The sequence below is a fragment of the Ipomoea nil genome, unplaced genomic scaffold (assembly GCF_001879475.1).
Source record: "Ipomoea nil cultivar Tokyo-kokei standard unplaced genomic scaffold, Asagao_1.1 scaffold2957, whole genome shotgun sequence".
Classification (NCBI taxonomy): domain Eukaryota; kingdom Viridiplantae; phylum Streptophyta; class Magnoliopsida; order Solanales; family Convolvulaceae; genus Ipomoea; species Ipomoea nil.
Window position 1 is genome coordinate 3,598,951 of NW_017619385.1, and position 17,680 is coordinate 3,616,630.

At 42.9% G+C, this 17,680-nt stretch overlaps 1 protein-coding gene across 1 annotated transcript; it reads right to left on the reverse strand.

Moving 5' to 3' along the window:
- Positions 1-4,187: 4,187 nt before the first annotated feature.
- On the reverse strand, positions 4,188-4,652 carry LOC109162737 (uncharacterized mitochondrial protein AtMg00810-like). The gene has a single exon (XM_019311421.1). The coding sequence runs from the start codon at positions 4,650-4,652 to the stop codon at positions 4,188-4,190; it is 465 nt and encodes a 154-aa protein (XP_019166966.1).
- Between the last annotated feature and the right edge of the window lie 13,028 nt (positions 4,653-17,680).

The window sequence follows — 17,680 nt, forward strand, 5'->3', positions numbered from 1 at the left end:
TGTCAACTAACCATCCCAAAATACCAATATAATAATATTCCAAAAGTGCAATAAGCTGATGGGTTTAATTAATCCGGGGTAGCCCGAATTACTAAACCCGATTAAAAACGTAAATAGGAAATAGATTAATAAAATGATGTCGTAAGGTCGCTGGGATTGTATATTATACTACATAACGCTTAGCAAGCTATTACAAAGATACTTTTAGGACAAGAATATTGAAGGTGTCTTAATGAGACAAATTGGAGGGTTTTTTTTATACAAGCCAACCCCCCCCCCTCCCCCTAAAATGGCGGGTCGGTTGGATATCCGCGTTGACCGCGCCCGGGTAAGACCGGGTCAACCGTGCCGAGCTCTTCTGGCCCAGAGCTGGATTTTGGGCTGTGCAAGCTGGGCTACAGCAAGAGCCCCAAATATTAGAAGGCCCAATATTTAATTTTTACCTAGTTAGTTTAGAAATAAAAATTAAATAAAAGTTTTCTATTAAATTTAAAAGGTTCCATGGAGAAATGGTAGCTATTACAAAGATACTTTTAGGACAAGAATATTGAAGGCGTCTTAATGAGACAAAGTGGAGGGTTTTTTATACAAACCAACCCCCCCCCCCCCTCCCCCTAAAATGGCGGGTCGGTTGGATCTCCGCGTTGACCGCGCCCGGGTAAGACCGGGTCAATCGTGCCGAGCTCCTTTGGCCCAGAGCTGGATTTTGGGCTGTGCAAGCTGGGCTACAGCAAGAGCCCCAAATATTAGAAGGCCCAATATTTTATTTTTACCTAGTTAGTTTAGAAATAAAAATTAAATAAAAGTTTTCTATTAAATTTAAAAGGTTCCATGGAGAAATGGTAGGACTACTACTACTACTACTGCTACTAATACTACTGCTACTACTACTACTGCTACTACTACTGCTACTACTACTGCTACTACTACTACTATTGTTACTATTACTACTGCTACTACTACTACTACTGCTACTACTCCTACTACTACTACTGCTACTCCTACTACTACTGCTGCTACTACTGCTGCTACTGCTGCTACTACTGCTACTGCTGCTGCTACTGCTACTACTGCTACTGCTACTACTGCTACTGCTCCTACTGCTGCTACTGCTACTTCTACTACTCCTACTTAGGGCTGTCAAAGTGGGTCAAAATCCGTGGGTTGGCCCGCACCCGCCCCACAGTGGGGCGGGTTAGGGCCACCAAAAAATAGGCCCGTGAAAACGCGGGCCTAACGGGCTTAGCCCGTGGAGGGCCATAGCCCGCGCGGGTAAACCCGCGCGGGTTGCGGGCCTACCCGCGGGCCAAGCCCTTTAAAAAAATATCTATATATTATATATATATATATATATATATATATATATATATATATATATATATATAAATTATAAAATATAATGTAACAGTTATAACTGCTTAAGACTAAAGAAAAGAGGTAAAACCTAAATTCTTAATCCTAATCCTAATTGATTGCTGTTTACTGTCTCTCTCTATATATAATATAATATAATTGCTTAAGACTAAAGAAAAAAAATTCCTAATCCACTACTGTTTACTGTCTCTCCGCAATCTCCGGTCTCGCCTCTGTCCCTGCGACTCTGCCTACGAAAAAACAGCGCCACCACCGCTTCCCGTGCCTATGAACGAACATCACCACCACCGCGCAGCCGCCCGTCTCACATGAAGTCGTCACACCCAAATTTCAAGATGAAAAACGAGCACATTAATTGCACGCAGCCTTTGGTCATTTGAACTGTGCAGTGCGCCAACTAGGGCACATTGTTGTGGCCACGTGAACTGTTAAGAAGATTTTATAATTAGTTTTATTAATTAATTAGGATAATTATCTTGAAATAATTTTAGATTTCACCAACCAAAATGTAACCCATTAGGGGATGCAAATATTTCAATCTGGCAGAATAAAATTGCAAAAAGAAGAAAAGAAAAACAAAAAGAAAAGAGAGATTATAAATATAATGTTACAGAATAAGTGAATAACATAAGATGTTGTCGCATTACCTTAATCTTAGTGTGTCTTGCGCCTCTTGCTTGCATTATCATCGTCATTCATGTCACCCTTCTCCAGTTCCCTTACGTACTAAGAAATTCTTGACTGTTTGCATTCTTATATTACTCAGATGATGTCGTCACACCCAAATTTTAAGATGCCAAAAGAGCACATGAATTGCACGCAGCCTTTGATCATTTGAACTGTGTAGTGCGCCGGAATAAGTGAATAACATAAGATGTTGTCGCATTACCTTAATCTTAGTGTGTCTTGCGCCTCTTGCTTGCATTATCATCGTCATTCATGTCACCCTTCTCCAGTTCCCTTACGTACTAAGAAATTCTTGACTGTTTGCATTCTTATATTACTCAGATGATGTCGTCACACCCAAATTTTAAGATGCCAAAAGAGCACATGAATTGCACGCAGCCTTTGATCATTTGAATTGTGTAGTGCGCCGGAATAAGTGAATAACTTAAGATGTTGTCGCATTACCTTAATCTTAGTGTGTCTTGCGCCTCTTACTTGCGTTATCATCGTCATTCATGTCACCTTTCTCCAGTTCCCTTACGTACTATGAAATTCTCGACTGTTTGTATTCCTATATTACTCATATGAAGTCGTCACACCCAAATTTCAAGATGCCAAACGAGCACATGAATTGCACGCAGCCTTTGGTTATTTGAACTGTGCAGTGCGCCAGAATAAGTGAATAACATAAGATGTTGTCGCATTACCTTAATCTTAGTGTCTTGCGCCTCTTGCTTGCATTATCATCGTCATTCATGTCACCCTTCTCCAGTTCCCTTACGTACTTAGAAATTTTCGACTGTTTGCATTCCTATATTACTCACATGAAGTCGTCACACCCAAATTTCAAGATGCCAAACGAGCACATGAATTGCACTCAGCCTTTGGTCATTTGAACTGTGTTGTGCGCTGGTATAAGTGAATAACATAAGATGTTGTCACATTACCTTAATCTTAGTGTGTCTTGCGCCCCTTGCTTGCATTATCATCATCATTCATATCACCCTTCTCCAGTTCCCTTACGTTCTAATAAATTCTCGACTGTTTGCATCCCTATATTACTCACATGAAGTCGTCACACCCAAGTTTCAAGATACCAAACGAGCACATGAATTGCACACAACCTTTGGTCATTTGAATTCTGTAGTGCGCCAACTAGGGCACATTGTTATGGCCACGTGAACTGTTAAGAATATTTCATAATTAGTTTTATTAATTAACTAGGATGATTATCTTGAAATTATTTTAGATTTCACCTACCAAAATGTAACCCATTATAGGATGCAAATATTTCAATCTGGCAGAATAAAATTACAAAAAGAAGATAAAAAAATAAAATGAAAAGAGAGATTATAAATATAATATTACAGAATAAGTGAATAACATAAGATGTTGTTGCATTACCTTAATTAATCTTAGTGTGTCTTGCGCCTCCTGCTTGCATTATCATCGTCATTCATGTCACCCTTCTTCAGTTCCCTTACGTACCAAGATGGCAAGAAATTCTAGACTGTTTGTGTTCCTATATTACTCACATGAAGTCGTCACACCCAAATTTCAATATACCAAACAAGCACATGAATTGCACGCAGCTTTTGGTCATTTGAACTGTGCAGAACGTGCTCCAACTAGGGCACATAGTTATGATTAGAGAAGTCTCCTCAGATAGATTAACACAACAATAGGATTACAGAGTATATCTTGAATGAAACTCTAACTAATCCTAACTAATAGAATAAACTAAGTCAGCTATTCTAATACCACACAAAATGTAACTATACAATATAAAATAGTAATAACAAATAATAGTCACAGTTACACACCCCCTCAAGCACAAGGTTGGAGAGGGACAACATTGAACTTGTTTCGTAAAGCAGCAAACCTCGGCGCTATTAGTGGTTTGGTGAAGATATCTGCTAACTGATCCGTAGTAGACACGTAGTTGACCACGAAGTCCCCTGAAGCCACCTTGTCACGGACGAAGTGATAGTCGATCTCTACGTGTTTGGTGCTGGCATGAAAAATAGGATTAACACACAGGTAAGTCGCCCCAAGATTGTCACACCACAGCGTTGTAGGTTGTCTAGAGTGTAACCCGAGCTCCCAAAGCAAAGACACCACCCAGGTAACTTCACCGGATACATCAGCTAAAGCCTTATATTCTGCCTCGGTGGAGGAACGAGTGATGTTACGTTGTTTCTTGGAGACCAAGAGATGAGATTAGTCCCCAGGTAGACAGCAAACCCACTAGTATTCTTTCTATCAACTGGACAGCCAGCCCAGTCTGAGTCGGAAAAGGCATGAATGCTGGTCGATGAAGATGGAGAGAGGCGAAGTCCATAGTCCAGAGTCCCCTTGATGTAGCGGAGCACACGTTTCACAAGGGCCCAATGTTCTACTGTTGGCGAGTGCATGAACTGACACAGGCGATTGACTGCATAGGCGAGGTCCGACCTAGTAATAGTCAAGTACTGCAAGGCTCCTACAATCCGCCGATATTGGGTTGGATTCTTGAACAGTTCGTCAGATGGTGTTACTGCTTTAGTAACAGCCGCAGGCGTGGTAAGGGGCTTGCAATCTACCATACCCGAACGTCCTAGGAGATCCGTCATATAGCGACGCTAGGAGAGAATAAAGCCTTCGCTTGATGTAACTGTTTCGATACCCAAGAAGAAACTGGGAGACCCAAGGTCCCGTATCTTGAACGTAGTAGAAAGCCGCTGCAGGAGTGTGGCTACTAGCTTGGCGTCATTGCCCATCATTATTATATCATCAACGTAGACCAACATGAATACTCGAGAGTCCCCTGTAGTGTAATAAAAAAGAGAGATGTCCGTTTTGGATGATTTAAAACCTGCAGACAACAAGACGTCGTGAAGTCGCTTGAACCAAGCCCGAGGAGCCTGTTTCAAGCCATAAAGAGATCGCTGGAGGTGACAAACATGCCCAGGTGTGGTGGGATCTTCGTACCCCGGGGGTTGCTTCATGTATACAGTTTCCGCCAAATGACCATTCAGGAAGGCATTGTGAACGTCTAACTGCCGAAGAGTCCACCTGTTGGAAACAACTAAAGAAAATAACATCCGAACCGTGGTTGGTTTGACCACGGGGCTAAAGGTATCAAAGAAATCTTCACCTGCTACCTGATTGAACCCCTTGGCAACCAGTCGGGCCTTGTAACTCTCGATAGAGCCATCGGCAGTGTGTTTGGTGCGGAACACCCATTTGCACCCAATGATGTTCATGTGAGGTTAAAGAGGGACCAACCGCCAGGTATTGTTATGCAGTAGTGCATTAAATTCCTGGACCATAGCCTCACGCCAGTGTGCGTGTCCCACAGCTTGGGAGTAACATGTTGGGTCCGCAATTGCGTTTAACGCATGAAACGGTTCATCTCTGCCCTTTGTCAGGTGACGTAGGTGCATGACATGGTCCCGACTCTGAGGCTGAGCACGAGGCTTACGCGACTTTGCCAGGGCCGTGTGCGTTATAGCCAACTGTGTTGGCTCACGGGCAAGAGGTATCGGTTCAGTGCCGGAGGGAGCCTGTAACACCCCTAAAATTTTAAACTTTCAAGCTTTATGAAATAAAGGTAATATTATCATTAAATCCCAAAACAGAGCATACTAATCATAAGTGTTTGGGTGCTATGCCACATCTGAGCTGGAGAACTCAGATGCACAGGCTAACTATCTAATTATCCTCAAACAACGTTATTACATCATTATGGCACACAGGCCAATAGGAAACTAACTATCTAAGCCTCGGGTCCTCTAGCGCGCTCCGAAGCAAATCATCTGTGCCTGAAAGCCAAATATATCTGTGCAGCGAATAATGCTGGTAACCCACTCCAACGCGTTAAAATACAATATAGGTGTATATATATATATATATATATATATATATATATATATATATATATATATATATATATATATATATATATATAGGGAAACCATTTTGAAGCCGGAAGATATATACTTAGGAGACTCTAGTTTTAAAACCGAGAATAGACTCAACAAGTAGGGACAAACACATTCAACAGATATAATCACGCATATAAAGATACTAGCATATATCCTAAGGTCACACGATTATTTCACATCATTCATATCATTATTCAATCATTATCTCAACACATAAGCACACTTTGGTGGCGCCACAGGACCAATCGCATGCCCATACATGAGGGTCAGTGCATATAGCGCTAACACGGCCCCGCAGCACCCTGCCTCGTATCGCAATACGAAGGGGTTGATCGCAACCAACTGATGAACCGCAACTCATCATAACGTTTGATCGCAATCAAACAGTGGACCGCAGCCCAAAAAGTGTATTTCTGATAGCAACCAGATTATGAACCGCAGCTCATGTATAACGTTTGATCGCAACCAAACGGTGGACCGCAGCCCTATATAATATTTGTATACCTGACCGATCGCAACCGGCCTCAACCCATCCAACTGCCCGTATAGCCAATTTGATCGCAACCAAATTGGGGTATCATGCACACATAACACATAGCCAAGCACATGCAACCCACATTAGCACATTGGGAAGGGGGAGAAAACGTATAAATAAACTTATGCGTGGTTATCCACATACTAGGAATATTCCTAAGGGGTTCATACATCTTTCACCTAGGCCAACGGGATACCAATTCAACTAGCATGCAATACACAAGACTCTTTTATCCTACGAATGGTACGCGAAACATCAAACTAGACTCAGGCACGACAAACGGGGTCCGTTGGGACACCTCGGGGGTCAGGGAAACATCAAACGGGGAAGACCACCATCCCACATTGGGAGAAACCAGCGGGTGGCCGGCAGGTAGAGGACCACCTGCCGGCTGCCCGCCGCCGGCTGCCCGCCGCCGGCAAACTGCTGGCCAGTGGGTGCCCAGCGGGCAGTCGGCTGCCTGCTGCCGGCGACGCCCTTTAGGGGCAGCGGGTAGGTGGCGGGTTCCCCTATCCCCACTGACTCTTTTGCAATACTTTGGTCCCGGGATCTTTCGTGGAATCCAAAACCATGTTTAGACACTTTTAAACACAAATGATGACACCATGTAGTCAAATAATGGATCAAAACCAAGAATCACATTTAAATACATCCTAACATGACTTCTAAACATAATTAACACCCGATCATGCGAAATCCCACCCAAATATACCAAGAATATCATAATATGACACGATTTAACCTAGGGCTCTAATCATAATTAAATCACAAAATCATATCTTTAGCTTTAAAATCAAGAACATCAAGATTTATCAAGAACAACACACAATTATCAAGATCCTCTTATAATCATCAAGATTATCAAGATCAACACATAAGATCATCTCATCAACATCAAGATCATATCGTAATCATCATAAAAGATTTATCAAGACACAAGCATAGAATAAGGAGCCAAAGAAGAAGATTATAGCAAGGAAAATAGGTTTTGTTGAGACATGGGTTACCTCTTAGCCTTAATTTAGAATCCTTGGCTATAAAGGTTCTTTCTCTAAGATCTCCTTTTCTTGATTTCTCCTAGGGTAATTCTTGGGAATTCTTGTGTGGTGAAAGTTATTGTGGTGTGAATTCTAGGTGCCTCCTATGTCCTTATATATATCTAAGAGTCCTAATTAGGATCTGAAAGGTATGTGTTTACTAATTCTATTTTTTATAGGACTAAGGGTTTGGTTTAGGGATAAGGGTCCATGGTCTATGGTGGACCCTTCCTAATTAATTAAGGGAATTTAATTCTCTTTTAAGGGTAAGTAATTAAATAATTAGTTTGGGTTAGAGGCCGTAACACGGGGTGTTACAGAGCCGGTGATGGAACCAGAGTTGGTGCTGTAGTAGGACCCGGTGGTATGATTGGTGCAGTTGCCCAAGGCAAAGCCGGTGATGGAGGTACCTGTTACGAGAAACCTGTGGAAAAGGGAAACACAGATTCGTCAAAGTGGACATGACGACAGATGTAGGTTTTTCCACTAGTCAGATCAGTGCATCGGTATCCCCTAAAGGAGGCTGGGTAACCTAGGAAGACGCACGGGGTGGAGCGGTATTCAATCTTGTGCCAATTATACGGTCGTAGATATGGGTAACACCGATACCCGAAGACGCGAAGGAAAGTGTAAGGTGGAGTGACTTTGAATAGGCGAGTGTATGGACTTTCATAGTTTGTGGCGGATGAGGGTAAGTAATTGATTAGAGCGGTGGCTGTTTCAAAAGCGTAGTCCCAGTATTGATGGGGTACTTTGCCTTCGGCGAGTTTAGCCAGGCCTGTTTCGACAATATGTCTATTGCGCCGCTCTACTCGGCCATTTTGTTTGTGTGTATAGGCACAAGATTGCCGATGATTTATGCCTAGAGATTGAAATATAGTGTGTAACTTGCGGTACTCACCCCCTAAATCAGACTGAATTAACTTGATAGAACGCGCAAACTGGCGCTCTACCAATACACGAAACGACTCAAAAACTTTATATATGTCTGATTTTACCCGTAATGGATAAAACCAACAAAATCTGGAGTAATCATCAACAAATAAACAAAAGTAGCGAAAACCACTAAGCTACAATACAGGGGAAGGCCCCCAAATATCAGTAAATATCAAGTTTAATACATTTTGACTAGAATGTGGTACGCTATCTAATTTGAATCGGGACGACTTTCCAAGATGGCACGATGTGCAGGACTCGAGAGATTCAACTTTATTGGGCGTGACGGGACAGTTTCGTAGGATTTTATTTAGAACTTGTTTGTGCGGGTGACCAAGCTGGCGGTGCCAAATAGCGGGAGTGGCTCGGGAACTGACGAACGCAAAATTAGACTGTAACACCGGGAGTTTGTACAACCCGCCTGAAGTGGGACCTCTAAGCAGAACCGCTTTGGTTGTGGAGTCCTTCACAATAAAACAGTTATCATGAAATTAAAAAAAAAAACATTGTTATCAACGGTGAACTTATGAACAGATAGTAAATAGACGGAAAGACTCGGGACATGTAGAATATCATTTAAACACAAATACTTAGATAAAGACGGGATTGATGCACGATCGATTCGCAAAATAGCCAAACCTGCGCCATTACCCACACGGAGAACGTCCGGACCGCCGTACTCATCCGATTGACCCATCATGTTAGCATTAGGGATGGCGTGCGCGGTGGCTCCGGTATCCGGATACCACCCATCGGCCGGAATTAGTGCCGGGGCCGCCGAAATCTCGCCGGAAACCGCGACATGTGCTTGAGCCAGAGGTTGCGTTGTGTATCTCTTGTAGCAATACACAGCCGAGTGCCCGTGAGACCTACATATCTGACACCTCGGCGCTCCTCGGCCACCATGATTGTAGCAAAAATAAGATGTGAGCTCGGGTGTGAAATATTGTCCTCAGGGGATTGGGGGATATGGCACGCAATATGCAATCACAATAAACTAGGCACTAGCATAAGGAAATCAACAAGAAGCTAAGCAAACTACAAGTTTAAGGAAATGATAAGACTAACACATATACACAAAGATAAACACAAAATAAAGAAATAGGACTCAAGCTAGGGAGCATTATCATCTAGATGCTTTAACAACCTAAAGGATTAGGGAGAACAAGTAACCAAGGAATCAAGCGGGAATGCACGTAGGTATCCTAGTCTACGAACCAATCTCGTGATTAATAAACAAGGATTAGAACAAGGAATTGCCCCACATTCATGGTGAATCAATTCCAAGTTCATCAAGCACACAAGGCATCTAAAACCCCCAATTTCCCCTATTTTCGTAGGAAGAAATCGGGTCTATGCAAGGGGTGGCTTGGATTCATCACCCAACTCTCGTTGAGGCAAGGAATCCTCCAAAAACAAGCTAATGAATGTGTACATCAAACATTAACAAGATATAAATACAAAACCTTCACAAACACATGAACCATAGGTTGGAGTTCTTCCCCTTTTTTGCAATAATCACAAATCAAGCATCAAGATAGATAATACAACCCTAACTCAAGTCCAAAAACTAACTACTCATAATTAAATAGCATAAAGAACACAAAAACATAAGCATGAAACATAAATCTTGCAAAATAAAGAGACAAAAGGAAGAAGAACTTATGTATTGAAAATGGAAGAAGAATCTTCAAATGTTGGAATCCAAGCTTCAAATCCAAGATTACAAGCTTGAAATATGTTGTGGAACCTAAATCTAAGCCTAATCTAACACTAAAATATGAAAGGAAGTGAAAGGAAATGTCTAGGGTTGGAACAAGGTCCAAAACCGAGTTGAAATGACACAAAAACGCGCCTAAATAGAGCAGAGCAGATTGGGACGCCCTCAGGGATGGGCATACGCTAGGGGGTACGATTTTTGGTGCATTTCCAGTGAAAAATGGATCAGGGAGAAGAGATGCGTACTGGCATGCGTATGGGCGTACGGCAGGGCGTACGAGGCTGCTGAAAACAGAATTCTGTGCACTTGTCTTGACTTCTAGGCTATTTTTCTCATCTAAAACCATTTTATTGGCACTTATGGTCTTCAACAAAGTTGTATCCCTTTAAGTTAGGTTTCCAATGGTGCAATAATCACTTCATTTGGACATTCCTAGGCTGAGATATGGTCCAAAAACAAAATAGTGGTCAGTTTTGAATTGTAAGTTTGGAATTTCAACTTCAAGGATAATTTCGACCACCGTGGCTTCCTTTTTAGGCTTTGATGTCTGAATATGAGTTGTAGATCTTTGAATCTTCTATCCAATGGGACAAGAATAACATAAATTGGATATTTCTAGACCGAGATATGTCCCGAAAACAGAACAGTAGCCAATCCATGCGAGAATTTCAGCTTGTTGACACTTGTTCCACTTTTGCCTTGGTTTAATTTGTCCATATGATCAACACCATTGAAAACATCACTCTTTGGCTCCTTTGGAAGTGTTGCATCCATCTCCTTAGCTTCACCTTGGCTCCCCTTGACTCCAAATGCATCCAACATGATCTAAAATCCTTCATTTCTACTCAAAGATAATGAATTGTGCATAATGGATCAAATGAGCAAAATAAAGATCATTTTGAACAACATTGTGACACTTCATAAACAAAACAAGGTTAAATATGGGGTATAAATATGAACAATTATGCACTTATCACACCACGTCCGCCACGGTGTTGGCCACCACGGCCGCTACGGCCACCCCGCTGCTACGGGTACTGCGTCTGCCTGCCACCACCACTGTTCGCCCCACGGCAGGGGCTTGCATATAAGGCCGTATGCGTGATGCCTCCATCGACCGTCGGGTAATCATCCACGAGAATGAACTCGTGTGCCTGCAGAAAATCGGAGAGATGAGATAGAGTCACCAGATTTCCTGAAGCCGTGAGAGATGTTGCCAGGGATTTGAGTTACGGCCGGAGTCCACTAATGATGTACAGGTTCTGCTCCATCAGCGAGAGAGGCCGGCCGGCTTGGATCAACGATTCGACGAGCACGCCCGCTCGTCCCAAGTAATCTGCCCTGGTGGAGTTCCCTTGACGCAGCATCTGGAACTGCCACAATAGGTTGAGACACCGCGCCTGACTGGAGGAACCAAGAGCGCTGGTGACGGAGGCCCAAATCTCGGCGGAGGTGTTCCGACCGAGCGCAAGGTGAAGGACCTCGTCCGACATGGAAGAGATCAATAGAGAAAGGATCATTTGATCCTGTTTGACCAAGGCGTGATATGCCGGATTGGGAACCGACACTGCCTCAGATGTGGTTGTTGAGGAATCTCCGGTCGACGATGCGCTGGGAATCGTCTCCGGTGGACAAGGGAGACTACCGTCCACGAAGCCAAGAAGCTCCTGGCCGCGGAGGAAGGGGACGAGCTGCATTCGCCAGAATAAGAAATTCTTCAGTGTCAGCTTCATCGTGACATAGTGATGCGCTCCAGCGAGTGTATTGGCGCCGGCCAGCAAAGGATTACCGGCGACGGAGATAGTGCGTTCTGAGGAGGCCGACATGCCGGAGATAGTACGGTGAGAGGGGGTTAATTTTGCGGTGGAGGATGGAGAGATCGGATAACCTGACTGATACCAGATTAGAGAAGTCTCCTCAGATAGATTAACACAACAATAGGATTACAGAGTATATCTTGAATGGAACTCTAACTAATCCTAACTAATAGAATAAACTAAGTCAGCTATTCTAATACCACACAAAATGTAACTATACAATATAAAATAATAATAACAAATAATAGTCACACTAACAGTTATGGCCACAACTGTTAATAAAATTTTATAATTAGTTTTATTAATTAATTAGGATGATTATCTTGAAATTATTTTAGATTTCACCAACCAAAATATAACCCATTAAGGGATGAAAATATTTCAATCTGACAGAATAAAATTGCAAAAAGAAGAAAAAAAAGAAAAAGAAAAGACAGATAATAAATATAATGTTACAGAATAAGTGAATAACATAATATGTTGTCGCATTACCTTAATTAATCTTAGTGTGTTTTGCGCCTCCTGCTTGCATTATCATCGTCATTCATGTCACCCTTCTCCAGTTCCCTTACGTACAAAGAAATTTTCGACTGTTTGAATTCCTATAAAACTCACAGGAAGTCCTCACACCCAAATTTCAAGATGCCGAACGAGCACATGAATTGCACGCAGCCTTTGGTCATTTGAAATGTGAAGTGCACCAACTACGGCACATTGTTGTGGCCACTTGAACTGTTAAGAATATTTTATAATTAGTTTTATTAATTAATTAGGATGATTATCTTGAAATTATTTTAGATTTCACAAACCAAAATGTAACCCATCAAGGGATGCAAATATTTCAATCTAGCGGAACAAAATTGCAAAAAGCAGAAAAAAAAAAGAAAAAGAAAAGAGAGATTATAAATTTAATGTTACAGAATAAGTGAATAACAAAAGATGTTGTCGCATTACCTTAATATTAGTGTGTCTTGCGCCTCTTGCTTGCATTATCATCGTCATTCATGTCTCCCTTCTCCAGTTCCCTTACGTACTAAGAAATTCTCGACTGTTTGCATTCCTATATTACTAACATGAAGTCGTCACACCCAAATTTCAAGATGCCAAACGAGCACTTGAATTGCCCGCAGCCTTTGGTCGTTTGAACTATGCAGTGCGCCAACTAGGGCACATTGTTGTGGCCACGTGAACTGTTAAGAATATTTTATAATTAGTTTTATTAATTAATTAGGATGATTATCTTGAAATTATTTTAGATTTCACCAACCAAAATGTAACCCATCAAGGGATGCAAATATTTCAATCTAGCGGAATAAAATTGCAAAAAGAAGAAAAAAAAAAGAAAAAGAAAAGAGAGATTATAAATATAATGTTACTGAATAACTGAATAACATAAGATGTTGTCGCATTACCTTAATCTTAGTGTGTCTTGCGCCTCTTACTTGCAATATCATCGTCATTCATGTCTCCATTCTCCAAGTCCCATACGTACTAAGAAATTCTCGACTGTTTGCATTCCTATATTACCCAAATGAAGTCGTCACACCAAAATTTTAAGATGCCAAACAAGCACAGGAATTGCATGTAGCCTTTGGTCATTTGAACTGTGGAGTGCGCCAGAATAAGTGAATAACATAAGATGTTGTTGCATTACCTTTATCATAGTGTGCCTTGTGCCTCTTGCTTGCATTATCATCGTCATTCATGTCACCCTTCTCCAGTTCCCTTACGTACTAAGAAATTCTCGACTGTCTGCATTCATATAATCATATATTACTCACATGAAGTCGTCACACAGAAATTTCATGATGCCAAACGAGCACATGAATTGCACGCAGCCTTTGGTTATTTGAACTGTGCAGTGCACCAAAATAAGTGAATAACATAAGATGTTGTTGCATTACCTTAATCTTAGTGTGTCTTGCGCATCTTGATTGCATTATCATTGTCATTCATGTCACCCTTCTCCAGTTCCCTTACGTACTAAGAAATTCTCAGCTGTTTGCAGTCCTATTATACTCGCATGAAGTCGTCACACCCAAATTTCAAGATACCAAAAGAGCACATGAATTGCACGCAGCCTTTGGTCATTTGAACTGTGCGGTGCGCCAGAATAAGTGAATAACATAAGATGTTGTCGCATTACCTTAATCTTAGTGTTTCTTGAGCCTCTTGCTTGCATTCTCATCATCATTCATCTCACCCTTCTCCAGTTCCTTTACGTACTAAGAAATTCTCAAATCTTTGCGTTCCAATATTACACACATGAAGTCGTCACACCCAAATTTCGAGATGCCAAACGAGCACATGAATTGCACGCAGCCTTTGGTCATTTGAACTCTGCAGTGCGCCAGAATAAGCGAATAACATAAGATGTTGTCGCATTACCTTAATCTTAGTGTGTCTTGTGCCTCTTGCTTGCATTATCTTCGTCATTCATGTCACCCTTCTCCAGTTCCCTTACGTACTAAGAAATTCTCGACTGTTTGCATTCCTATATTACTCACATGAAGTCGTCACACCCAAATTTCAAGATGTCAAACGAGCACATGAATTCCATGCAGCCTTTGGTCATTTGAACTGTGCTCTGCGCTAGAACAAGTGAATAACATAAGATGTTGTCGCATTACCTTAATGTTAGTTTGTCTTACGCCTCTTGCTTGCATTATCATCGTCATTCATGTTTCCCTTCTCCAGTTCCCCTACGTACTAAGAAATTCTCGACTGTTTGCATTCCCATATTACTCACATGAAGTCGTCACACCCAAATTTCAAGATGTCAAACAAGCACATGAATTGCACGCAGCCTTTGGTCGTTTGAACTGTGCAGTGCGCTAACTAGGGGACATTGTTGTGGCTACGTGAACTTTTAAAAATATTTTATAATTAGTTTTATTAATTAATTAGGATGATTATCTTGAAATTATTTTAGATTTCATAAACGAAAATGTAACCCATTAAGGGATACAAATATTTCAATCTGGCAGAATAAAATTGCAAAAAGAAGAAAAAAAAAAGTAAAAGAAAAGTGAGATTATAAATATAATGTTACAGAATAAGTGAATAATATAACATGTTGTCGTATTACCTTAATTAATCTTAGTGTGTCTTGCGCCTCCTGCTTGCATTATCATCGGCATTCATGTCACCCTTCTCCAGTTCCCTTACGTATCAAAAACTTCTCGACTTTTTGCATTCCTATATTACCCACAGGAAGTCGTCACACCCAAATTTAAAGATCCCAAACGAGCACATGAAATGCACGCAGCCTTTGGTCATTTGAACTGTGCAGTGCGCCAACTCGGGCACATTGTTGTGGCCATGTGAACTGTTATGAATATTTTATAATTAGTTTTATTAATTAATTAGGATGATTATCTTGAAATTATTTTAGATTTCACGAACCAAAATGTAACCCATTAAGGTATGCAAATATTTCAATCTGGCGGAATAAAATTGCAAAAAGAAGAAAAAAAATAGAAAAAGAAAATAGAGATTATAAATATAATGTTACAGAATAAGTGAATAACATAAGATGTTGTCGCATTACCTTAATCTTAGTGTGTCTTGCGCCTCTTGCTTGCATTATCATCGTCATTCATGTCACCCTTCTCCAATTCCCTTACATACTAAGAAATTCTCAGCTGTTTGCATTCCTATTGACAGGATAATAGGGCTGGAACCCGACCCGGATCACAAGTGGGCATCCGACCCGGCACCACATGAAAACCAACGGGCAGAACCTCAATGAACAGAATTCTTACAGATGCCTCCTTTACTGCCATTGAAGCCAGCGTTGAAGCCCCCATTGATGAGACAAAATTAAAAGCTTAGGCTCCCCATTTATGTCCCATGCTGTTACCGTTCGGACCCTAGTATAAATGGGGCTCTCCTCAGCTAGCAAAGGACACACTGTATTTTCTATACTGAAACTAAGGCAATACAACTATTGTTACAATCCGTTATTCTAATATTATTATTACCGGTAACATATTTACCGTCATTGGTGCTTTCATTGAAAGCCTGAGTCCAATACTCAAGCAGGCGACTACATACACAACTCATTCCTCTTTCAACAGCAAACTTGAAAGAATGGTGTCTCGCAACTCCCATGGTTCCCTCAACGTGAACAATGGCAATGCCTCAGGTGACCTCCGGGACCAACTCACCAACAATCGCGGAGGGGATCTCCGAGAACAACTCAACAACGGGAGGCCTAGGGACATTCGAGACCAACTCAACAATGGAGGGGTGAACCAAGTCGTGAACCTCCAGGCGACCACTCAGCAAGCAGTGACGGCGGCACTAAATCAGGTGGCAGTGGGACTCCAAGGCCAAGTAGTCCCGCCACGACCTCAGGAAATAGAGGTAGAATCCCCACAGAGGGCGAATGCCCAGGACGCAACCCGGGCAACGAGGGACGCAGGGCGTCGCACCAGGACAGGGGGTCCAGGAGAAGGCACCCAAAGAAGCGGTCAGGCCAGACGGCAGCCTGGACCCTCCCGCTCTGCCCTAGAACGGTTGGGACACGGGGCGCCCGCTCGGCAAAGGCCAGAGTCACGTGCCGAGGGGTCCTCCGCTAGAGGCCCTCGCCGACACGAGGAAAGAGAAGCGAAAAGGTCGCCCACAGAAAGGATGGGCGAGTCTCGTGGGCCGGCACGGTGACGAGTCGGCCCTGCGTCGACACTCGGATGAGCGACGCTTCGATGAACCGGCCCCGCGTCGGCACTCGGCGGAGCGACACGTCGATGAGCCGGCTCCGCGTCGGCACTCAGCGGGTGAGTGACGCGTTGATGAGCGGGTTCCATACCGACACTTGGGTGGACGAAACGTCGAGGAACCAGGTCCGCGTCGACACTCAGATGGACGGCACGTCGATGAACTAGCCTCACGACGACACATGGAGGAGCGGCAACTGGCCCCGCGCCGGCACCCTAACGAATCGACCCTAGTCGAGAGGCTACAGAGAAGGATCAAGGAGTTAGCAAGAAGGGTGAAGGCACGGGAGCAGTCGCCGGAACCCGAGGTACGGATGGCAGCACCATTCTCCTCAAGCATCATGGACGTACCTCTGCTGAGGGACTTCAGGTTACCCGCCATCAAGGCGTACACGGGAGCCACTGACCCACGTGTCCACATGACGAGATACAAGGCTGCTATGGTAATGATCGGGGCAAGGGACGCCATCATGTGCCGAGCATTCTTGTCCACCCTAGATGGAACGACCCAAGACTGGTTCAACACCATCCCGGACAGGTCGATCCAAAGCTTTGGGGAGTTGTCCAAAAGCTTCCTGACATACTACTCTGGTAGCATACAGCGTAAGAAACCCTTCTCTCATATCTGTGTAGTAAAGCAAGATAGAGGCGAGAGCCTCAAAGACTTCGTGATCAAATGGAAAAAGGAAGTCAATAATGTCTATGACTTCGACTCCAAGGCGACGATCCCGATATTCTTCCATGCATTGAGATCGGGGTATTTTCACAAGCAGCTGAATGCCCACCACCCCCGTTCTTACGAAGATCTGATGAGGACGGCTAGCCGCTATGCCGAAGCGGAGGACGTCAACAGGAAGAAGAAAGATGAGGAGGACGGTAGGAAAAATGGGAAACCTGGGAAAGCTGGTCCGCCCAGCCAGGCACCACGTTCGAACCACCCGGCCGCAGGGA